The sequence below is a fragment of the Engraulis encrasicolus genome, chromosome 19 (assembly GCF_034702125.1).
Source record: "Engraulis encrasicolus isolate BLACKSEA-1 chromosome 19, IST_EnEncr_1.0, whole genome shotgun sequence".
Lineage (NCBI taxonomy): Eukaryota > Metazoa > Chordata > Actinopteri > Clupeiformes > Engraulidae > Engraulis > Engraulis encrasicolus.
The window spans coordinates 17,847,433-17,872,582 of NC_085875.1; the positions used below are offsets into that span (position 1 = coordinate 17,847,433).

Here is a 25,150-nt window from a genome sequence, read left to right on the forward strand (position 1 = left end):
TCTTTATATATATATACATTGTGTATATATAGTATATTTTAGGGGTATTTTTTTAACCTTTATTTCGATGGACAGTATGAGAGGCGACAGGAAGTGAGTGGGAGGGAGAGATGGGGGGAGGATCGGCAAACAACCCAGGCCGGAATCGAACCTGGGTATCCAGCGCAGCAACCCAGTGAGTGCCCCACTGTTACTAACAGTGTTAGGCCACAACAAGGCCAAGCCAGGTATTTTCTTATCACTACTCAGCCTGTGTTTGTCGAGAATATGATGAAGACAACGGTCCTGCCATGGAATAAAAAAAAAAACAAAGAAAAAAGGATTTTAAGTGTGCGGACTCCTCACTCCAAACCCACCTTTTTTACTCAGCCTACAATACCCAACCCGTCACTCACACACTCTCTCTCTCACACACACACACACACACCTGCACCGCCCCTTCTCCACTTTCTCCTCTCCATTGACACTCTTTTCACATCTCTGATTAGTAGGTACATTTTATCACTCTCAAGACAAGTCAATTTTCGTAGGGGGACAGAAAAAAGAGGCAGGGGGGTCGGGTCAGCTCCTGCTCGGCAATGACACTGACACCCAGACCCCCGTGATCCAGCAGGAGAAGTTGATAATTAGTTAGTCTTGCTAGTCGCGCTCGGGGGGGTCAGAGACGGACAGCATTATTTGCCTTGTGTAGACAGCAATTTCCCCGAGCCACATGAGACAAGATCTCGCAAGCTGTTACAAATGTGCCGAAAGGGAAAAAGAAAAGCAAGCGAGTGAGCCATCTGAGTGAAGGGAAGGGAAAAGGGTCAAAGACCAGCCCCACGGTCCCTGCTGCAATCCCAGGGATTGAAGCATCAAGAGTGGCATCTAACCAAGGGACCAAGCATCATTTAATTTGCCGGCACTTTGCCTTTTCTCCCGGGTAGGGAACCCTGCCGCGGAGGCCTGCTCTCCAGGGCCAGCTTGCCACCAGGCAAGCCGACGAGCCGGGAGCCGATAATCAGGCCTTGAAATGTGGACCGGACTAGGTTTTAAGTGTAAGTGTGGTGTGCCTCCTCCACCACCACAGAGACACACCACGCTGCACTGGGCTTGGCGATGGTCACATGGCTGCAAGTCATCAAAAGTGGCAGAATTTAATGATGTTTTTTTCTTTTTATTCATTCCTTTTTTCCCTTTTGCTTTTGGTCTCCCACAATATCAGTAAGTGTATGCTCTCCCACCTGGTGCACATGCTAGGCATGTGCATGCACTCAGATTGTATTTGTGTAGAGAAGTGTTGGGATGAGTGTGTGTGTGTGTGGCAGACAGGAAGAGACATACAGACAAAGAGGGGCAGCGAGCGTGTGTGTGTGTGTGTGAGAGAGAGAGAGAGAGAGAGAGAGAGAGAGAGAGAGAGAGAGAGAGAGAGAGAGAGAGAGAGAGAGAGAGAGAGAGCTTGTAAAACATCACTGCTGTTGCACTCATGTTGTGCATTGCTATTTCTGGGGAAATAAATTGGATCACATTTGTCAAAGGTAGGAAATGTCTTTCAACAACAATGTGTACTAACGCTGCTGCCATTTCAGAAAAGAAAATGGGAGAAAGAAAATGAGGGAAGGTGTTAATTACATACAATCCTATTGGGGCCAAAAATGTGCATTCTATGGCAACGAGACAAGTTTGGATCCTCCGTCATCCGTAGAATTCGGTAAACACAGGTGTGTGTGTGTGTGTGTGTGTGTGCGTGTGCAGAGGCGATTCTAGTGTCAGTGGGGGCCCCAAGCAAAAACCCAAAAGAATGAACATTCGAAACAAATCGGTGCTATAGTTTAAAGTTGAGCTGTTTTTAAACATGTAGTGGCTTGGGAGCCCCAAGCGGCTGCCTGCCTAGCCTGGTGACAAGATGCGCCTCTGTGCACATGCGTGTGTGTGTGTGCGTGCGTGCACTACACATACCCTTTTATTTTAATTATTAAAACTTCAAACCATTTATTTCAAAAAAATCTTTCCACCTGAAAAATGAATGGGAAGCTGACAAGTATCATCAATAAGGCAATATAAAAGAAAAGGTATTAAGAAGATTTGTAGATGAGGAGCGGGGTATTTGTGTTGCTTTCCACTTTCCAGGAGGAGCATCGATGTTATAGCTTATACAACCATTATACCACAACAGTACAGGTGGAGACACGGCCCACACACACACACACACACACACACACACACACACACACACCCTTCCTCCCTGGCAATTTTCACGAAAAGGTGCTTGGTAAGGAGCAGGTTGCGTGGCAAAGTGAGGAGAGGCACATAGCAGACAGATGTGTAATTATACTATTTTTACCACTGGGAGCTCAGCGCGCAAGAGGAGAATTAGCATCGCACCTGTGGGTAATTGGCTAAATTAGCTTGCAGAATGCCAGCTCTTGAATAGCGTCGGACTCCGAGGAAGTGGGCTGTTTTTTATTGTGGAGTTGTTTAGAAACTCTTTGGAAATCTGTCAAGGAACGACAGCGAGCGGCCTGTAATCTGGCATGTTAGGGGATGGAGAACATCGGTGTGACCACATTGAACATGTTGTCAAACAGGAGCCTGATGTACCTACAGCTATAGCCAAGCGTTGCTCTGTCAGTCAGCATACATTTCAGTGTGTGTAGGTGATACTCCGCCAGGAGCAGCTGGATAAAACAGGCTGATTGTAAAAATGTGAATGAAAAAACACTACATTTGAATGACCCCTCCCCCATCTCTACTGCAAGTAGAATTTAAAATTAGGGTGGAATGGTTTTCCCAATCACACACACATAGGGCTGGACAGCTTTGGCCGGGCCAAGGACAAAACCATGTAGCTCTTTGAGTGCCATGGACTTGAAAACGAGTCTTTTCAGAATGTATGGCACAGTGCCAAATATTTCATATCAAGTCAATTGCGTTTTTGTATGGGGGGTGTTGCCTAACACGTTGATCTGGTATGTTTGTTGTTCACATGGACAAATAACTCAATTTTTATGGCTCTTAAAAAATCACTCGAACGTTGAAAAAAGCCTGGCAACCCCCCGGTCTGAATTTGAAAATGGCTGGCACTGAATGAGTTGTTAATGGTCCACACAATTAATACCGGTATGCTGTAAGTAACAGGGGTGAACCCATTCTGGGAATACCTATACCTGGGGCCTGACAACTGACCTCCTTTATCCCACCCTGTCGGCTTCTCTGCTCACGCACCCACATAGATGTTCAAAAACAGGCTACATGTCCCTCATTTAGCCTAACGATTAATTTCTTGTATGAACATGTATGCAGAACAAAAACGCAGGTTTGCAGGACCAGTGGCACTGTTGGAAATAGGGATGGGATATTGGTATCGGTGTATCGGTATCGGGTTCAGATATCAACATAATTCAGATATCGGATCGGAATTTTCCCAAAGTATCGGAATTCTCCTGATACTGACATTTAGCCAGGTGTAATGTTAATTTGAAATCATATCACTTGCATATTAGTTTTCAGGATGGGATTGCTACTTTTTTACTTGCTACTTTTTACTTGTTGTTTTCCTGTTATTCTGACTCCCTTTTCTGACTAAATAGTCTACTTGGGCCTACCTCAAGTTGAAACCCATGCATATATGTGGTTTTGGTATTGGATCGGAGTAGTATCGGTATCGGCAGATATCCAAATTTAGATATCGGGATCGGATAGGAAGCAAAAAAATGTGTATCGGTGCATCACTAGTTGGAAAGAAATGTTTTCTTAACACGTTGCTTTCCTTTCATTTTGACATTTAAGTCTATTAAAATTTGCATACCACTGTATATTTTTAGAGACCAGACAAGTAGGCCTAGGCCTGGCCTACAGAAATATACTTACAACAAGAGAAAGAAACACTCCAGGCCAGGGTCAGATAGTACAAATAGGCCCTACATAAACCAAGCAGGCACACACATTGGTTACAGTAAAATATTAAAATATGTACATAAATTCACAGTTTTGACCATACCACTGACTGGATATGCGTTTCATTTGGATGCTACAATTAAATATAAAAAAGGGACTCCATCCTTTCTACTTGCACTGGTTTCTTAACAGCTGCTACCACCTACTGGCACTGCCGAGAAAGACAGGTCTGCGTCGGACGATGTTGGTATAAATATCACCGCTTAGACAGTGATGTACTCGAAATACTTCCTTTCGATGTGAGAGGTAGGTATTATGATAATGTATGTACAAAAACCTCCTCAAAACCACAAAGATAGTCAGTGTTCTCCAACCACGACAACAACAAACAGCAAAAATGATAACTACCCAAGATGCATTTTGATTGAAACTACGCCGGAAGTTGATAACTGACGTACTTCCGCTTGACTTTTAGAATCACGCCCACCTCTGACTGTTTTTGTTTGAATCTTTTGAGCCAACCATGCAAAAGGAATGAAAGGAGGTTTGTCTTACAGAGGGAATTTCAAATTTGCAATACATCGCCAGCTTTTCCGAGCGATTTAGACACACATGCATACCGTTATATATAACCAACGCGTAATGCATTCAGGACCGAGTTAAAATTGTTGTAAGAAGACAGTGCCCCGAGATGCTATAGTTTTAGAGCAACGACTTCAGCACCATACTGCTATGTGGACCTTTAGCAAGTTGACCCTTGGAAACATTCCGTGGATTTTGATTTAAAGCTCGTGCATGCTCGTGCCCCTGATCTGAACGGTCTAAAATGAAGAGGAATAAAGACTCCACCAAAACGAATTCACCAGACAGTAAGTCAATGTATTCACAATCAACTAAATCTATGCAAAACAAGTTTGCCTCATGGAGCAATGGAATGCCTTTCACATTGTCTATCTGCTCGTGTTTCACACACTACGTGTTTTATTATTTCTCATTCAGTTTGCCAGCTTTGTAAACAGAGTGACAACTGCCCTGAAAAATATGGAGAGAAAATTACTATCAAGGAGCCTCAACTTACCGTCCATTACTTCTGTCTGGTAAGGTTTAAAATATCTACAAATAACTGTTTAAACATCATCGCTATTTTATTGGTAGCTTTGAGTCATACTCTGGTTGAAGAACTTTGTCTTTAGTGGACAACCAATGTCCATTTGCTGTACCTGTGTTGGTTATGTTGTGGATGTGGATTGTCAACCACATGATGAGCCTATGATGCATGAGAAAACATTTGTGTTGCAGTTGATGGCTAGTGGCATTTATCAGCGTGGAGAGGAGGATGAAGGAGTCCATGGGTTTTTAGTCGATGACATTGTCAAAGAAGTGCACCGAGCTTCCAAACTGGTATGTCATTGTGTATTTTTGTCTGTTACAGTAGAGACCTCACCTTTCCTGCACTTGCACATACCACCCAATATCAAATTACATGGAGTGAAATTGAGTGTTCTTTGATGCCCTCTCTCTCTAGGCATGTAACAATTGCAGAGCAAAGGGAGCTTCTATTGGTTGTTCCGTAAAATCATGTCGGAAGATGGTCCATTTTCCTTGTGGAGAGCGACTGGAGTTCATCTACCAGTTCACAGACCTGTTCCCGTAAGAATATCCAACTACATTCCACACTGACAACTGTCATACATTTACAGAGACTCAAAAGTGTGCATGCGTGGTGTGTGCGCATGTGCACACTGAACAGTGAATGTGAATTCTAAACAGCTGTGTATGTGTGACTGAGGCCGACTTGTGCTGATTTGCCACTCGGGGCTGGAACCCGCGACCTCCCAGTCACAGCAAACCTTCGGCATGGGAGCACAGGTGCGAAACTGTTGAGCTAAGGGTCTTGGGCCAATTGCTCAGCACCATCGCATTTGTACATGGTTTTGGGAAGGAGGCTTACTAATGCTCTACAGGCGAACTGTACTAGTTGGCATCTTTTACACCAGGCCTCTTTTGGAACACAAAGACTTAGGGCTTCCGGACACCGGCTCCGACAAAGTGCGGCGCACTTTTGCTTCCGACAGAATTCGGACCCCCAAACCAAATTTCACACGAACATTGCATTGATAGTCAATGGGCGGCGCCGACAAAATGGAACTCGTCTCTAATTGCTATCCGACATCGGCCAATGTCCACGGACATCGGCGCCAGTGTGCGTGGTTCTATTGAAAACAATGGAATGGAATTTTAGCTGAGCAGTGCTCAGCACTTTGTCGGAGCAGGTGTGCGGAAGCCCTTCGGTGACCTTTTACATTTGCAACCAGACCCCTTCACCTTCCAAATGAAGAGGAAGTTTATGTTCTCTTCAAATAGGACCAATGTCACTAAACTCCAATCAGCAAATATTCACACTGCGTTTGGCTTGTGTCTTCAGGTCGTTCTGCCGGGACCATCGGCCCACCCAGACGTGCACGGTGCCCCCCACTGGAAATCTTTCCTGCTCCATATGTCTGGAGACCATTGAGCCGGTCCTCTCCTACTCTATTCTCAAGTGCCCCGCCTGTCACGGGAGCTGGTTTCACAGAAACTGTGTCCAGGTGAGTACACACACACACACACACACACACACACACACACACACACACACACACACACACACACACACACACACACACACACACACAAACATCATCCTTAACCAAGTAGTCAAATTGAATTAAAAACTCAGAATGACTTCATGATCACTCCTGCCCGCTGCTATGCCTGCTGAATTTTGATGTGTTTTGAATAGCTGCAAACTAGAACTATCTGTGCTCACTAAAGCTTTCAAATATGGCACACATCTGTGTGCACCTCACCACACACACACACACACATGCGCACACACACACACATGGGTACACACACACACACACACACACACACACATTTTGGTTGAATGGCATTGACGCCCATGGTTTTGTTTTCTCTGCTTCAGCTCCAGGCTCACAACGCTGCCCAGTTCTTCTTCCGATGCACCATTTGCAACAACCAGGACAGCTTCCAGGAGGAGATGCACCGGATGGGGATCTACATACCAGAGAGGTGGGTACTCCTCCACATCCACATCCTATTTTCAGGATGGCCAGAATGATGCTTGCCAGCAGGGACGTATGTACCTGGGACTCTATGTACAATCAGTTTCAATGGACTACCCCAGCCATATATCTAAATGAGACTGCGTGTGGGCCCCTCATATACATGGGGCCCTTGGGCCCTTGAGTCACACTTTACCACCCTGTATGTACCACCCGTGCTTGCTAGTGCCTGTTCCTGCATCAGTTGTATGGATCTAAAGTGCATACCTGCGAACCACCCGCGTTCACACTAGGTTATGTATTCCACCTACCGCATGTGGCCATGTGTTACACGGATGAACTTGCTGATGTAAACACTGTTGTCAAAGTTAGCAGAGGGGAGAAAAGCTATTTTTCAGTCCAGTTGCTGATAGCTTCAATTTTCGGTATGAACACATCGGTTAGTTTGAGATTAGGTGCGGGAACCGGACACCAGCACGGCTGTCTGTCGGCTTGAACATGCTAATGTAGTACTATCTACCGGTAGTAGTTCGTACAGGTATATGTGAAAGTGAAAGTGAAAGCCCATTGGGAAACTCCAACTCCCATTGTCATTGTGACACAGCACTCCACAGCACACAAGTGAACACTGCACACTGCACACAACGAAATTGCATTTATGCCTCACGCGTGCAAGGGGGCAGCCCTCAGTGGCGCCCCATGGGGAGCAGTGCGGTGGGACGGTACCATGCTCAGGGTACCTCAGTCATGGAGGAGGATGGGGGAGAGCACTGGTTGATTACTCCCCCCGCCAACCTGGCGGGTCGGGAGTCGAACCGGCAACCTCTGGGATGCAAGTCTGACGCCCTAACCGCTCACCCATGACTGCCCTTGTATATGCACTGAATTTCCATTTCCCACAAGCCTTTTGCTCTTCAAGATAACCCTGTCCAGTCTGTCTTTTCCACTGTGTTCATGGTGGCTAAGAAACAGTCAATACTGCGCAGTGCAAATGTGCAGTGGAAAATTACAATGCCTTCCTGGTTAGAAATTTGTGGTGTGCTGCACATGTATGCTCTGTTTGATTTAATTGTTTCTGCACCGTGACTAATGCACTATCTTGTCCCTTATGACAGCAGAACTTCAAACTAATTTGTTTACTTTACTTGTTTATTTGTTAAAAGAGATGCATCATGGGAGATGGAGGACAATGCCTTTGCGGATTTGCTTCAGGTGTACCAGCATTGTGACGCCTTCACCTGTCAGAGCAGCTTGGGCCGAGACTTCAGCGCACAGTCTGGGTGAGCCTTTGGCACTTCTCTCTTTGCATGTTTGTATCATTGAAAATCATTACAATGCAAACTGGACCCTGATGAATTCATAGTTCATGTTGGTGGTCCTTATTGTTGACATGCTTGAAGGTTATGCACATGGAATGATGACGCATTCACTCAACTCATGTGTATGAAAAGGTTATTGTTATGGGAAGTGGATGTTGAATGTGAAATAAATTATTTGTTTGCTGCATTATCGAGTGCTGTGTGCAGATGTATAAATTCGAGTCGTGCATTTACTGTTCTTTCAAAAGGACATCCGTCGTTGTGATTTGTTGAATATTTCTGCTCCAGTTCCTGACAGTTGAAGTGGGAGTTCTACAACCATGCCAACCGCCAAGGTTGAGCTGACTTTAGCAAAGTGTTTTGATTTGAGCCTTCATAGCTATTATCATTATCATCCGACTTCGATTTGTTTATGTGGGAGTAGTGCAAGTCCCCCCGACTTCGCTAGTTTGAGCTTCCACTTCAACTGGCGATCCAGAGCATTTTTTCGTTGTAGGAGGTTGGACCTCCTCCTACTAGTTTGGATTGAGTCTGGAATGCGCCATATGTACTGTAGGTGAAATGAATGATTGGTTTTGAAAGAAAAGTGTGTGTGAAGTAAACTCCCTGCTGTTGTGGATGTCATTTTTGCAGAAAGTTTGAGATTATCCGCTGCAGCTTTTGTGGGTCCAGCGGAACGCATCGCAAGTGCTCCTCGCTGAAAGCCAACCAGGACGACTGGATCTGTTCAGAATGCAAGTCTGTTGTCGATGGATCAGGTGTGTGGCTCTTTTTGGGATGTTTTCTAATGCATTCTCTTATCCACAGGTGTGAGTGGGCGGTGGGCATGAAACAAATTTGACCTGGCAACGATTACATTTTTAGACGCTTGTACTTGACACTTTCTGAACATGCAATTTGCCATCATTGTAAGCCTTAGTTACTCTGGGTCTATAGAGAATGCAGGGTGTTGTTTTCTTTTCTTTGTTTAGACTTGTTTCTTTTTGTTGTTTTCTGTGTTTGTGAGCAAAAGTACAGACAAACTGTTGAATTACTATTTTATAACTTCAGAAAAAAACGTGTGAATGCAAAACGCAGGGCTGATAGTATTCAGGCTCCATGCCTGATTTCAGGCTTGACAGAGTTTGCAAAAATAAAAACATTGATAATAATTAGCCATTAAGTTATTCTTATCTCAGAAAGTGTTACAGGTTTAGGGTTTTCTTCTACTATCAGGGTTGAATTATGGTCATACACAGGTTATTAAATGTTTGAATAATGTGTCAAAATATTCCTATGTTACGTCACTATGCAGTATCTTGTCGTCGTTAAAGCAGGGAAAAAAGTTCAGGCTCAGGATTTTTTTTCACTATCACCCCTGAAAACGTGTGACTGCAAAGTTTTGGGTTAAGTCAAGGTCAAAATGGGCTTCTGGCGCAGGGATTGTTGTTCCTGGAGTGTTTTGTATGAAGACGCTGTACTGACTGATGTGTTATTCTGCAGCGACTCTGCCACGGCATATATATTCACCTATGTCAGAGCGACAGGAGAAGAGGAAGAGGCTATCCACCGGTGGCACCCCTTACATACAGTCCAAAAGGTACAGTGGTGTTAATCCTTACACAATAGTATAAGTATCATCTTTAAAAATAGCGCCATGGTGTAAGGTGCTAGTGGATGTTGTGTAACTTTTGGAATGAAATGAGTATCCTGCAGCTGGTGCTTGGGTGCTCATCATCAACATCCTACACCAAATGTAACCTGTCTGATGTGCTCCATCTTTTCCTCTTGTCCATCTCTCTCTCTCCCCCTCCAGACGTCTGATCCTCTTGAGCCCGCGGGGCATCCTCCAGGAGCTGGCGGGCCAGATCACAGGGGAGCAGGCTGGGGGTCCGCTGCAGGTGCCGGAGGGCCAGGTGCTGGAGGCGGCGCTGCAGCTCCTGCGGAGGCCCAACTTCAGCCCCGAGAGGGGCATCACCGTGCACTTTGCGGCCGACCACCAGCACCACGGCCGCGGGGACCTGCGCCGCTTCTTCCGCCTCCTCATGGAGCGTATCCAGCACTCGGCCATCTTCAAGGGGCCGGACGGGGAGAAGAACCTGGCCCTGGACTCTCAAGGTTAGCCTCTCCTTACCATATGTAAGCTCCTGTCCGAAACAAGTCTTGGCTGGATGTTCTGGGAGAGGTTACCAGACAAACAGCCAATCAGTGAATGGGGGAGGAAGGGGGGAGGTGGGACACACATTTTAAACCCTACCAGTAGCCTAATTGTTTTTCAATGTGTTGACCAGATGTTAGTGGTATGGTCGGTGAAATTAGATTCCTACTTCAAATAGGCCCTTTGTGCGAATGAAATTGTACAAGCTCGTGTGGTAAGACCAGGCTATCTCAGTCTTACCAAGTACTGGCGAAAAGGAAGAATGATGGCGAGCGCTCTGAGTCTTCTCTCCAGATAGAAGGGGTGCATCTGGTTAATCCTTTGCAGGCTTCATAGATACTTGTTCAATCCAAAGCACTCTCCTTCGAGTCAAGGTCCGTTATGTTAAAAACCCTTTATTTTAACATGGGGTATACAAACTTAAAAAACGCCGACCGGTTTCAGCCGTCTGGCCTTCGTCAGGGCGTGGTTAAAACTCAGGTACCTGAGTGACACAGGTAAAATACCCCTTGTTAAAATAAAGGGTTTTTAACATAACGGACCTTGACTCGAAGGAGAGTGCTTTGGATTGAACAAGTATCTTACCAAGTACTGATTGTACCTATTTTGGCCATGGTGAGGGTCATGTGTCATGGTGAACAAATGTTTCAAGGGGTAGTGATTGTTGGTTTGGTGATGTTTTGTGGCACAACTGATTTCCTGTTGTTTGTTACTGTGATGCAGCTGTGCGGCACGACCGCTACTACGAGATGGGCTGCCTGATAGCCCTGAACATGCTGCACGGCGGGCCTCCCCCGAGCTTCTTCTCCAAGCCCCTCTACTTCTCACTCTTCCACTACCCTAAGGACTTCTCGTTCAGCCACAGTGACATCAATGAGCCCTGGCTCATCGCCAAGATGAAGAAGGTACCATCATCCCTCCTTTTTCACCTCGCCTCCTCTAGTGGGTTTGGGCCAGTTATTGCAATGGCCTTGTTTGTTTGTTTGTTTGTTTGTTTGTGTCTTTGTATGTTTGTCCACCTGCAATGTGTTGGGTCACCTGCAGGGGGCACCAAGCACACAATATCAAGTGCATCTACCGTTGTCACGGGGGGCCATCTCAAATTGCTTTTCTTGCATTGTTGTTTGCTGTTGTCGAGTACTCGGTTAGCGTTTCCAGGCCATCTGAGAGCCATAGCTAGTTCAGCAGGTTCACCTGTGTCACAAGCAGTGGATTAAATGTGCTGTGAACATGGGTTTATCGTCTGTAGGCTCTTTTGGTTCCCTGTGTGATTGGTGCAGGAATCAGCACTGGTTATGTTCGGTGATGGATTTGCAAACCCGCCTACAGGAAATGTAGTTGCATATCGCAAACCTAACTGTCAGTCATCAGCCCTTTTTCCATCAACAAGATGGAACGTGATGGAAAAACATTTATGGTATATCGCTTTAACAACATTTTTTGCACTAAGTTAATTTGCTTGGAATATATGGTTTGGGGTAATTTGTGGAAGCGATGGAAAAGGTTTGATGCGAAATAGAAATGTTGATGGAAAATCATCTGACGAGTCAGAAAAATGCACGTCGTCAACACGGTTGGTTTCACTAGAATCGTCCTGTTGATGGAAAGCCAAGCGGACCATCTTGTATTGCTACACAATAATGTGATTTAACTTACAATTCGCTTCAGAATGTGATGCAAAAAGGACTATAGCTAAACCTGGATTTGCAAAGGTCCACTGGAGGATCAAAGTTTAGTGGTCACGTACATAGTCACTTTCATAAAATATGTTGGGAATTTAGTTGGCCTGTGCAAAAGGTGTAAGCTTACATCTATGCACAAGGGGTGAATAAACAAATAGATATGTAGACTGCATATGAAGAGTTCAGATGCAAAACCCCCTAACTCCATTTCTGAAGACCTGCACTTCTATATTATTAGAGAAGCCGGTTGATGGTTTGGTTTGCATTCATGTACTTGATAATGCCTATGAATAGTTATATTACATAAATAAAATTAAAAAAATTGCAATTTTGATAGCTTTGTATTAAGTAAAAATGAATTAAGATTAATTTTTGAAAAGGCACTTAGGGGGTTTTGCATCTGAACTCTTCATATGTAGACTGAAAGAAAAGGAAAGGCTTTGTTTTAGACCCCAATTGCACTCAGTGTATGTTAGTGAAAGCATAGAACTATCATAATCAACAAAGTTAGTTCTTCTTTTCATATATGGACTCTCATCACTCGTTCTCATCTCTTCTTGTGTCCCTGTGGCAGATAAAGGAGTGTAAAACTCTGGAGTCGTTGCGGAATATCATGGAGTCGTTGTCTGAGTATCTGGAGATGGCGGGCTGCAAGAGGGAGGTGAATTCCTACCACGAGAAGTACGCCATACTGGACGACATGCTCAACTTCCACTTGATGGTCAGAATGCAGTTGCCTTTGCAGAGGTAGGAAGCCACCATGTGGTAAAAGCATACAAGGACAGTTTATTGGTCACGTACTGTACATAGGGTTCTTTCCATTATCCAATCTCCTGTCCTCCTTTGTGCTCGTGGCCTCGAAATGACGTCGCAAGCTGTCATTGACAACAGAGGTGTAATTCAATATCTCGCAATACAATTCAAAGGACATTCTCTCATTTGCAATCGGGATGTTGAATGGGCAAAAATCCCCCAGAGGTTTTTTCTGGCTAGGCTGACAGCGGGGAAACGTTATTGTTATCGCCATGTAGGCAGGCCACCAGAGAAGCACAAGGCGGCAAGCACAGGAGCTAGGATAATGGAATGCACGCATGGAGCTACTTCAGTGAGGCATGCAGTGAAATGAATTGGCCTGTGTAAAACGTGTGCTGAGGGGAGTAGTCCAAGAATTGAGGGTTAAAAGGATGATATGTGAGGGAAATTATTACTTCCGCCATCAGAAAATGTTCAGACCCATAGACAACATGTCTGGTCGATATTTTAGTCTGTATGTAACTCCATCAAATCTGGCTTTAAATAGCAGGTTCAAACTAACGAATTCAAATGTGTGTTTTCAGATTTCGTGAGGGTCTGAGGACCCTGGGCGTGTATGACCAGATCCAGATGGCTCCCGAGGCCTTCTACCAGCTCTTCTGCTTCGCTCCCGAGAAGCTGTGTGTGGACTCCATGTTGACCATGTTCTCGGCACAGTACTCGGAGCGCAAGACCTACAAAGAGAAGGAAGAGGCCACCTGGAAACACTGGCAGCAGTTCCTGCAGGAGTGCGAGGGTGAGGCTCCGCTGCAGCTCTTGGGCTGCCTTTGTAAATTCAATCTGACGCTCTGAAAATAGAATATCGTACTACGGCTTGGGGAAAAAAAACAAGCATTCCGTTATACTAAATGATCAACACGCTCAGAATGTAAGAACGGGTTGAACTCGGCAGCAGTTTACGAACGCACCCAATGTAATGGAATGTTTGCATTTGTTGTGTTGCTGTAAGTAACCAATTGCCAGTTGTGTAACCAATACCCAGTCAGTTATCTGTGATGTAATGTGATGCTTGTGTTTCTTTTGTTTGTGTTGTGCCCACGCGCATTGGCAGAGGATAGGTGTGCCAGCTTTTGCTGCTGTAACCAATATGGTCAGGGGGGCATTTTTCAAAAGTGCTTCAGTTAAGACTTTTGCGGACATGTCAGGGTAAAAGTTGACAACCTATTTTTTTAGTCAGAGGGCTCAAAAAATGGTTGTCGGGCTCAAAAAATGATTTTGTGACTTTTATGAGCCATTTTAGGAAGACAGTATGTTATTTTGGGCCCCTGACTTATACCCTGTACCTATTAAAGGAGAAGTCCAGTTTTTTGAACATTAAGGCCATTTTCTGAGTGGTCTGCAATGTTTTAGAGTCCCCCTCACCGTTTATTTAATGTTTGCTGCAGTCTCTGTTATTTGGCTGATTTGGATTTGATCTCAACCAGCTTTAGAATGGCCGTCTATGAGCACCTGCAACTCTGTTCTTAAAATCACCTTAAACATTTGTTTTCGAAAGTCTACATCTCACAAAGTGGTTAGGGGTGTTCACTAGCAGTCCCTAACAAGTTTCAAGGCGAAATATGGCTTCTGTCATTTTTTATTTGCCATTTTGTGAAAGAAAGTGAAAGTGAAACTTAATTTACAAATTGCTACATAAAACACACATAAAACACGACAGATGCCATATTTCGCTACAAAAATTGTTAAGGAACACCAGTGAATACTGCTGAACACTTGCTGAGTTGCGTATTCTTGAAAACAAATGTTAAAGGTGATTTTAAGAACACAGTTGCAGGTGCCCATAGACGGCCATTCTAAAGCTGGTTGAGATCAAATCCAAATCAGCCAAATAACAGAGACTGCAGCAATCATGAAATAAACGGTGAGGGGGACTCTAAAACATTGCAGACCACTCAGAAAATGGCCTTAATGTTAAAAAAACTGGACTTCTCCTTTAATGAATCCATCAGTGAATGTAATAGTTGTGTTTGTGTTTCTTGTGTTTACGTTGTGCCCCCACGCATTGGCAGAGGGGAGGTGTGCCAGCTCCCTGGAGGACGTGCTGGTGTTCGCCACCTCCTCGGACACGGTGCCCATGATGGGTTTCCTGCCGGCCCCCAGCGTCTCCTTCCTGCCCGTGGCTGACCCGTCCTACGCCTTCCCCCAGCGCCAGCCCGACGCCAACCGGGTACTGCTGCCCGTGACTCCCTCCTACGCCGCCTTCAAGAAGAACATGGAGTACGCCGTGTGCCAGGTCACCGTCACGCAGGACTCTTAAAAACGTGGAGGAATGTTATGGGCAAAAAAGGGCCAAGATTTTATGTACGCAAAGACTGAGAGGTTTTTTTTTTTGTTTGTTTGTTTTTTACAATTTTATGTGTTTGTGACTCTTATCTTGACACGAAAAGGATGAAGTTCTGGATAATTGGTCTTCACAGACTGCGATCAAGTTTTTACTTTTTTTGTTATGATTCTGATTGTTATATGATTTCTGTTATGTCATTTATTGGGTCATTGTCGTCGTTGAGCTATTACCACCATGATTTACCCGCGGGGTGTGAAAGGCTAAAGCTGAGCATTTGAATGTTTTAAGGCTGCCATCGAGTTTTTACATGTTTTTATGGCATTTTTCTATTGTGTCATTGTCGGTCAAGCTATTGTTGCATTGCTTTGACCACAGGAAGCTGGTTCTACTTCCCCGTCACTGTCTCTCAGGTCATAGGACTGGGCGCTTCAAACCGTTGACATCCTTCAGATTGTATGTAGCTATATGTAGTTGAGCCAAATATGTTGCTTATTTTGTACACTTGATTGATTATTACCTTTTTCAATGTCGATGTCTATCTGCATTTTTCTGTCCTGGTTTTCTGCTTTTTTTACCTTCTCTCATTTCCAGCTCTCACAGCATAGGCTGTATTTTTCCGTTTTCCTAAATGTCTTAAGTTCTTAAATACACACTATACAATATGTCAGCACTCTGTTGTTTTGTGTGCTTATTGTGTAACCTGTCTGGCTAGCTGAATGTAGTGCCGCCTTCTTTCAGACATCCATCTGGGATTTTTCTATTGGAGAGGTATATCTGAAAGCAGGGACTCATCCAGCCACCAGTAAATGCCTTCAAAGCCGTCCTCTGTTCAACTTTAGAATGAATAGATGGTAGAACAGTTCAAATCGATGCAGGCTGACGGTGTCTGGAAGAAACTGTTGATTCTACACATCACATGAATGAGAATTCTGTTTGGCGTTTTGAATTGCGTCTTTTTTTCTTGTTTGTTTTTACCTCACATCGGGTGAGATGCCAGATGGGTGTATGGGGAGGTCTTTGGAACGTTGTATGAAGCTTGGTGGTGGAACTAAATTCATCTGGTGAGAGTCAGGCAACTTATCTGCAAGTTTGACATCTGCATTTAGTTCAGTTTGATTGAATCCTGAAAAACATAAGCACTACATACTCACTTGAAGAAAAAAAAATCAGATATTCTTTTGCCTTTGCTTATCATATCTTTTTTGTTATAGGTGGGACACAACCACCAAGTCCAGAAAGCATGTGACTTTAATGTTAATTGAAGGTGGAAATTAATGTAAATCTTTATATCTTTATTATCAGTTTTGTCGATCAGGCAAAACCTCTTTTGCTTACAGTTTCCGACATTGAGAACAACCCTCACACATGCTTTACAGGAGATTGCTCACCTCTTTATTCCAGACCGTCTGTGTTCTCTACAAGGATTGGTCACCATGATCAACAACACACCACCTCTAAAGCCCAGCTGCAGAAGAACTGATATGAATTGAGATGAGAGAATAGGTGGAGACTCAGCTTTGGTATGGGAAATCACCTCCTGGGGGCAGCAGAGATCTAAGGAGAGAGGATGGGACAGTGTGGAGGATGTGTAGCCACAGATTCTTCTATAAAGGCTGTGGCGTAGCCTGCACACCAGTGATGGAGACTGACAGTGGCGTCAGTTGGGTGCTGTGTATTTTCAGCTTGACAGTCAGGCAGAATCCCTCCAGAGATATGGAAAAGTGAGTCCTTAGCTGAGGTTATTTTTCTTCTATGTAGGATAGCTTCCATGTAAATATCAGTTTGCCACTCTGAATGAAATTGTAATAATACAGTCATAGCACAAATATAACTAACAATTACACAATGAATGACGCGCATTAACCTAACTAATAACGCATTAAATGTGTCTATATTAATATATCACGAATCATAGAATCGCCAATTGAATAATATTATCAACAGGTGGCAGTAGTTCACGTTGACACTCATCCAGCTGGGCCACCGTGTGCATTGAACGTCGCAGCATATCGCTGCCACGTCATCCACCGCCTCGTCACTGCATAAACAGTAAAGATGGCTGCCTCCGTACGGGAGAAACAGACAGGTCTGTTGGCGATTTATACATCATATTTTGGAGATACGTGCCACTATTTATGAAGGACATTACGTATAGGATCATTTCCATTGATGTAGATGACTCTCGTGTTTCTTTCGTTTTTAATGTATCAGCAAAGGTAGCTGGCAAAAGACGAAAAGGTGCAACATGTAGCAGCTAATTGTACAAACTAGCATCCGATACTTTGTAATATAGCTTAATCGAGGTAAATTGCAAAAGTCTTGTAGATCTGTTAAATTCTTATCAGATGAAATCAATCCAAACAATGTATCGTTAGTACTTGCTATTGTGATATATTTGTTCATTTGACTTGTTGGGGAGGAGACAGTGTTTGGTGATGTACAAGTATCTTATGGCACCGGTGAAAATCTCATTTCTTGAATGCGTCTGTAGTTGTTTTATTGAAGGCCTTAGCGATTTGTTAACTTGCTGACTAAATCAGCTGTCTGTGTGATGTTTGTCCAGTGAGTCGTTGTTTTGTGTATTTGGGTGGCATGGTTTAATAGTTACACTGGGTGTTACTAGCATCTGTGCTGTAAGCATGCCAATCAATGGTTGACACATGACCAGCTGATAGAAGTACAGGCGGGATGACCTGTCAAAACAAGGTGCCATAGATAGCACGGCCACTGATAGTTGGTGTTGCGTCTTCCGATCTTTTGCCAGAAGTTTCTCCATAGTGTGACTCAGACATTGCTGCTCGAATCAGGTGATGCATTGCATTATCTACCTGCTCCATGTCTGAACATATGGCTTCTTTCCCCCTACTGCACAGTTGCCCTGAAGCGTATGTTAAATCTCAATGCTCCTATTCTGAAGAACACCACAGCCGAACCAGTATGGAAGGTAAAGTATTACAAGTATTACAACATCTCATATGCATTGCTATTCAGATACCAAGCGGTTTGTATTCGTTGTATCCCCAGCAGGGGCGAAGCTCTGGTATTGTGACAGGGGGGCGGGATGTGTCAGAGGCCCCCCTCTTACCAAAAAATACCAGCAATAAAGGCATTTACAATTTCAGAATGCCACAGTAATCTTCAGTAACAGTCACACATGACAAGTAAGGCTACAAACCAATAGGCTAGAATTGTATTTCTCATCAAACATAAACCACAAATCAGCTTTCTCTGAGTGATCCATTCCAATTCTGCACAGCACTGATCTGCCTAGGGGACTGTTCTGCGCATTATAAACAAAGTCATTGGCATGGGGCCTCCCAAGTATTGAGGCCCGGGTTTCCTTGCCCCAATGCCCCCCAACCCCCTCTGCTCCGCTACTGATCCCCTGACAATATTAATGAAAAATATTGAAGTTCTGCATTGCAGCCTTTTAAAGTAGAACAGCTATTTTCTATCATGCATTCTTTGAATTCAAATGGTGGCAATTTCAAAGAGAACTTTGTAATCACTGTATTGATGCGCATTAATGGCTTCCTGTTCTGTCAGGTTTTAATCTACGACCGCTTTGGGCAAGACATCATCTCTCCACTGTTGTCTGTGAAAGAACTGCGAGACATGGGAATCACTTTACATCTGTAAGCATTTTTATTAAAAAAAACAATAGTAGACAATAACTAAATATATAAATTTAACTATTTTTAGTCCCTCAATCAATTGCATGCTGTGAATAATTTATTGTGGTGTGTTTCTTCTCAAAGGCTGCTACATAAAGATCGTGACCCAATCCCAGATGTGCCTGCCATCTACTTTGTCATGCCCACAGAAGAGAATATTGACAGGATATGCCAGGTATGGTAGTGCATCCAATGGCAAGTCATCTAACACGTATTGACGCAGCTTATGTCAATATAACCAGTTCTCATGTAAACATGCTATTATATTATGACACTGTTGAAAAGGTTAACGTAAAGTAAAAAAAAAAGTTGTTGGCACCACCAGGGTCCTGTTTCTCTTTTTCAATATCAGGTTTCTGACAGCATGCGTTTCAGGCTGCCCAAAATGTCATATTAAAAAGGGAATTGGGAGCCTGGTCTTGTGGACATTTTTGTTGTTTAAGTTTACGCTGCTTAGTCCAGCACATGGTTGAGACGGATGTGCATGTTTTCTTTGTTCAACATGGACTAAAACAAACCCCCAGTGGTTGGCCCTATCCACTTTGACTTGTGCACTGTGTACTTATGTCCAGACTGACTAAATGCTTAGAAAGAGTCAAGAAGGCTTAGGCTCAGCAATCAGGGCTCAGGTAATTGCATCAACAGCTAATTGGCTGTGGCGTCTGGGGTTACGTGCTTTAGATGGCTAGGCAAGAATGTCGTTGATGAACGAGGAACTGTCCTGAAATGTTCTGAAATCAGTTTCATTTTGACATTATTTTCAAAATCACTGGCAATAGAAACTGTGTTCTTTTGCAACAATGACCTAATTGCTGGGCTTTCTGTGATGCTGGATTTCTCTATGACAGGCATGTCCAAAGCACAGTCAGGGGACCATTTCCGACCTGCGGTCCAGTTTTTAGTGGCCTGCGGCACGTCTTGAAAATTGAGTTGAATATGGCCCGGCGTTGAGCTGAACTCTGTGTGCTGAGCAGAGTCCTGATGCATCTGTGCAAAACTTACAAAAATCCAGGATTTCAGTTTTTAGTTTCAATATTGTCAAATATTTACATTATCCAAATAATACATTTTCGCTGCCCATGAGCCAGATGGCAATCACACAAAATGTCACCTCTAGCATAAATGGCCAGGCCCTTTATTTATATTTTTGCATTTGGCCCTCACTAAAAAAAACAAAAAACGTTTGGACACTCCTGCCCTGTGATGGTTTCCTTTCAGTGATTCTTAATGTGCCCTGAACCTTATGCTGTGAGTAAGTATGTAATAATGATGTAATGAAATTGAAATTCATGGTGTCCCATTACCTTACCTCACGACCTCCAGGACTTGCGGAATCAGCTGTACGAGTCGTACTACATGAACTTCATCTCGGCCATCTCTAGGAGTAAGCTGGAGGACATCGCCAGCGCCGCCCTGTCTGCCAACGCTGTCACTCAGATAACCAAGGTCATTTGGTATTTGCAATTATATTAGGACCATGAAAACGGAAATAAAGTCTGCGACACCAAGCTCCTGTTTCTCTTACTTTAATGTAAAGTTTCGGGCAGCATGCCCTTCATCAGTCAGGAACTTGGTGTCGTGGACTTTATTTTCAGTTTTCATGTGACTTTACTAGTCCTGCACCCAATCTTTTTGAGATGGATGTGCATGTGCTATTACTAAAACGTCATTGACCCATGTAATACATGTATAATACTGCTGTGGTGGATGTGCTTAGGAGCATTGATATCAGTAGTTTTGGCACCCATCTCATCGCTGTTATGTTTACTGTTGCAGTAGAGACAAAGATGGTAGATATTGTCAAGATTCTTCAAGATTATCTGCGATAATTCATGCTAATGGGAATAACAGCAATTTCTTACGTCAATATTAAGAGACACAGGGTGCAAATGAAAACTAATTCAAGGATTCATCATGGCATTTCTTGGCATATCCGTCATCTTTGGTTGCTGCGGGTCATTTTGTTACCAGTGAGATGCGTCTGCCCACATCAGTGTCTGACCAGTGACTTGTGCCGTGTAGGTATTCGATCAGTATTTGAACTTCATCACCCTGGAGGATGACATGTTTATCCTGGCCAATCAGAACAAGGAGATGATCTCCTACCACGGTGAGCTTTGCTTTTGGATTAGTTTTTCATTACATGCTTATTAGTACATTACATTACATTACATTACGCTTAGTTGATGCTTTTATCCCAAGCAACTTGGTTATGTACAGGGTATTTGTTACAGTCCCTGGAGCGTTAGGTGGTCTAATGTTAAAAAAAAAAATGTCTTTACAAGATAAACATGTATACATGTCCAAACTCTTTTTTTAAATCTTGCACAGCTATTAACAAGCCGGACATCATGGACACAGACATGGAGATTATCATGGACACGATAGTGGACAGCCTCTTCTGTTTCTTTGTGACACTAGGTGAGTCTGTCCCAATAACACACTTGGATCCTACTAGTAATAACACACTTGCATACATATGTCCACACAAGCAGATACTGCACACTTGCACATACTCTCTCTCTACATAAAATCTGTAAGACACACACACACACACACACACACACACACACACACACACACACACACACACACACACACACACACACACACACACACACACACACACAACCACAGCCACTCTTGTCAGTCATTCTCAATATTTGCTGTGGCAGAACGATGCTGAAAGTGGATCTGCACGCCGGCACGGTGTGCACAGGGGAGGGCGGCTCCACTCTCTCCGTGTGTGTGCGCGTGCGCGTGCGTGCGTGCGTGTGTGTGTACGTGCGGATGCGTGTGCGTTCACTGGTCAGCCACATCAGAGCAGTTGCTGCTGAGCTCCAGCAGTAGGCAGTATGAGCTCATGGTTGTGTTTGGCAGAGAGGGGCGCTGGCCTGGGCTCCGGTGAGCCTCCCAGCTGTGTGCGTGCCGGACCTGGGTGTCCTGATGATATGTGGTTTACCCATCCAGCTGTGCTGCCACTCTGCTTCTAGGTCAGTGGTTAGGGTTTGGCCAGTGCTGTAAACCCATAATGCACGCTGTTCCACCAGTGGAACGTTGTAATTGTCATTGAAAAGTTAACTACCATAGTACTACTCTACTATGACATAACATAGGGCCTTTATTAATGCACTACCACTTGGTCACTGCCATTCTAGTAAGAGCAAATTTATAATGCAGCATTTTGAACGGGTTAAGTGACAAAAATGAGTGGTGGTACTCACCTAAATAAATAAGTACTGTCTAAATGCAGTATTATACAGGTATGCTGTAAAAAGTCTCGGTTCTTTTGAGGCCAAGATTGAGCACCTGTGAGTACTGGCCCACCTTAAGCACTGGGTTTGGGTTTGGGTCTGGGTCAGGAGTCGAACAGGCAACCTTTGGGCTACAAGGGTGAAGCCCTAAAAGCTTATCCATGACTGCCCACAACCACTTACTGTACCTTACTGAACTACGACTAGGATCAACTAATTGTGCAATAAGCTCATTTGTTGCACGGTCAAGCCTGCTCATGAACTTAAAGATAAGATTTCTCAACAGTGCCATTAAAGTATGAAGTTATGTTAACCAGCCCAGTGGGGTTCTCATTTAGAATAAGTAGCATGAGGCCCTACCGTAGCGCAAATGGTAGGTCACTCGTCTGCTATGTGGCCGACCTGGGTTCGATTCCCGGCCCGGGTCCTTTGCCGACCCTTCCCCATCTCTCTCTCCCAACTCACTAATAACCAATAAAGGCTTGAAAAGCCCCAAAAAATACTTAAAAAAGAATAAGTAGCACGTATGGACAAGAACACTTTTAGCCTCCTCCATCACCACCTTCCTCCCGCCATCACTTGCTGCTGGGCCTGGCTGCCTGTCGGCCTCAAGCAAAACAACCCTCGCTCACCCGATCCCGCCAGCTCACGCCGCGCTGGAGATCCCTACTGGGGCCTGATGCCTTTCACAGCCGCGTCTCTTGGCCTGCACCCCTCATCCAGTCTATATTGAAAAGAGAGCGCTTGTGTGTGTGTGTGTCAGTGTGATCACTAACTTTGTGTGTATGCTTGTGTTTTCTGTGGATGTGATGTTTGTGTGTGGGTTTCTGAAAAGGGAGCACTTGTGTGTCAGTGTGAACACCAACTTTGCGTGTATACTTGTGTTTTTTAATGGGTTGGGATGAATGTAATGAATGGATGTGATGTTGCTGTGTGTGTGCTAACTTTGTGTGTTTGTGTGTGGATGTGTTTGTGTGTGGATCTGATTGTAGTGTGTGGTTGACATGAATTTTGTGCAAGTATGAGTTCAGATTGTTTACTGTATGTGTCACTGTAAACTTTTTATATGCACTCGTGATGAGTGTGTGTTTATGATATTGGGATTCTAAAACTGTGTGTGAATGTTAACTTTGTGTGTGTGTGTGTGTGTGTGTAGGTGCGGTGCCGATCATTCGATGCCCACGAGGAAATGCCGCAGAAATGGTAGCCGTGGTAAGTTACGGCTCCTCTCCTGTCACATCATATATTTTGCCCTCCTCTCCTCTCTTCACCTCTTTTCTCTCCACACTTCTCTTCTCTTCTCTCCTCTTCTCTCCTCCTCTCCTCTCCTCTCTTCTCTTCTCTTCTCTCCTCTCCTCTCCTCTCCTCTCCTCTCCACTTCTCCTTTCCTTCCCTCATCTCCTCTTCTTTTGTCCTTGTCCATCTCCTTTGCTACTTAACCTTCTCTGTTTTCTTTTCCCTCCTTCTCCTTTTCATCTTTTTTTCTCATGGCTGTTCTCTTCTTTAATTCCTCCACCCACCACCCCAGACTCTGCTTTCTTTCTCCACTGTCTTCCTCCTGTCCATATCTCTCTGATCCCACCTTCATCCACCTTAATTCATTACTATCGCCAACACCCCCACTCACTCGCTCACACTCTCGCATACTCACTTTCTCCCTCTCACTTTCTCTCTTTCTCTTTCTTTCTCTCTCTCTTTCTCTCTCTCTCTCTCTCTCTCTCTCTCTCTCTCTCTCTCTCTCTCTCTCTCTCTCCCTTCTTCTCTTGTCTCTCTCTCTCTCTCTCTCTCTCTCTCTCTCTCTCTCTCTCTCTCTCTCTCTCTCTCTCTCTCTCTCTCTCTCCCTTCTTCTCTTGTCTCTCTCTCCCCTCTTCTCTGTCAGCTGTCAGAGGGCTCTTTGTGTCAGTGCAATGCATACAGGCGATGGGTGGGTGGGGGGGCTTGCTTCCTACAGAGGGAATGGGGAAAGGGACTGCTGGGTAATGTGATACCAGTCACACACACACACACACACACACACACACACACACACACACACACACACACACACACACACACACACACACACACACACACACACACACTTTGATACTGCACTGCAGGAATATTCTCTCCCCCTGATACCTCCATGTGTAGCGGAATGTCAGTTGGCCCTCCGTGCCAGTTAATCCAATGTAATAGATTCTGGCATTTGAATTGACACACACACACGCACACACACAGCTCTTTGTTCAGGCAGCGATAGGTCTTATTGGTTGTCACAGGTTGGCCCCACTCTCACCCCTCTCAGCGCTCAGGTGTTGATGCTGCCCACTGCTCTCTCTCTCTCTCTCTCTCTCTCTCTCGCTCTCTCACTCTCTCTCTCTCTCTCTCTCTCTCTCTCTCTCTCTCTCTCTCTCTCTCTCTCTCTCGCTCTCTCTCTCTCTCTCTCTCTCGCTCTCTCTCTCTCTCTCTCTCTCTCTCTCCACACGCACACCACACTTAGTTTAAATCAATGACTCAGTATATTTATATTTTGTCAACACACACGCCTACGCACTCAACACAGACACTCGCACTACATAGGCACATTCTCAATCACTGGATGACTTTGGGCAAGATTCAGTTCCCATGCACACACATTACAGGTCATACACCCATCCACCACATATACACTCATTAAATCTCCCCCCCCCCCACACACACACACACACACATACACACACAAAGGCGCACACTCTTTCAATCCTCAGGCCAAAAAAAACCCATACTCTCACTAATCCAACTTCTGCTTCTGTGTGTGTGTGTGTGGTTTTTTTTTCAGAAACTAGATAAGAAGCTGAGGGAGAATCTGCGAGATGCAAGAAACAGCCTTTTCACCGGAGACAATATGGGCTCCGGCCAGTTCAGGTAACACATACACACACACACACACACACACACACACACACACACACACACACACACACACACACACTAATAATGGGTCAGACGCGCTTCTCAATTTGCACGCACGCACACACACACACAGGCACATACAGCCCAGAGGCTCGAAGTACTCACTCTC

At 44.5% G+C, this 25,150-nt stretch overlaps 2 protein-coding genes across 2 annotated transcripts in view; both read left to right on the forward strand.

Moving 5' to 3' along the window:
• The first annotated feature begins 4,391 nt into the window (after window positions 1-4,391).
• On the forward strand, window positions 4,392-15,846 carry g2e3 (G2/M-phase specific E3 ubiquitin protein ligase). The gene is made up of 14 exons (XM_063224066.1): window positions 4,392-4,745; window positions 4,876-4,973; window positions 5,176-5,277; window positions 5,402-5,526; window positions 6,302-6,464; window positions 6,845-6,951; window positions 8,108-8,224; window positions 8,897-9,021; window positions 9,746-9,842; window positions 10,059-10,360; window positions 11,124-11,305; window positions 12,657-12,829; window positions 13,420-13,631; window positions 14,905-15,846. Exons 1-14 carry the CDS (start codon window positions 4,703-4,705, stop codon window positions 15,150-15,152), a joined length of 2,094 nt encoding a protein of 697 aa, XP_063080136.1. The 5' UTR covers window positions 4,392-4,702; the 3' UTR covers window positions 15,153-15,846.
• Window positions 15,847-17,173: 1,327 nt separating this feature from the next.
• The window catches only part of scfd1 (sec1 family domain containing 1), a 52,845-nt gene continuing 44,868 nt past the window's right edge, over window positions 17,174-25,150 (forward strand). The window contains exons 1-9 of the mRNA XM_063183732.1: window positions 17,174-17,265; window positions 18,053-18,123; window positions 18,726-18,814; window positions 18,938-19,028; window positions 20,177-20,299; window positions 20,876-20,963; window positions 21,185-21,274; window positions 23,264-23,319; window positions 24,908-24,993. Coding sequence (XP_063039802.1) covers window positions 17,235-17,265; window positions 18,053-18,123; window positions 18,726-18,814; window positions 18,938-19,028; window positions 20,177-20,299; window positions 20,876-20,963; window positions 21,185-21,274; window positions 23,264-23,319; window positions 24,908-24,993 — 725 coding nt within the window. The 5' untranslated portion in view covers window positions 17,174-17,234. The remainder of the gene's footprint in view (window positions 17,266-18,052; window positions 18,124-18,725; window positions 18,815-18,937; window positions 19,029-20,176; window positions 20,300-20,875; window positions 20,964-21,184; window positions 21,275-23,263; window positions 23,320-24,907; window positions 24,994-25,150) is intronic.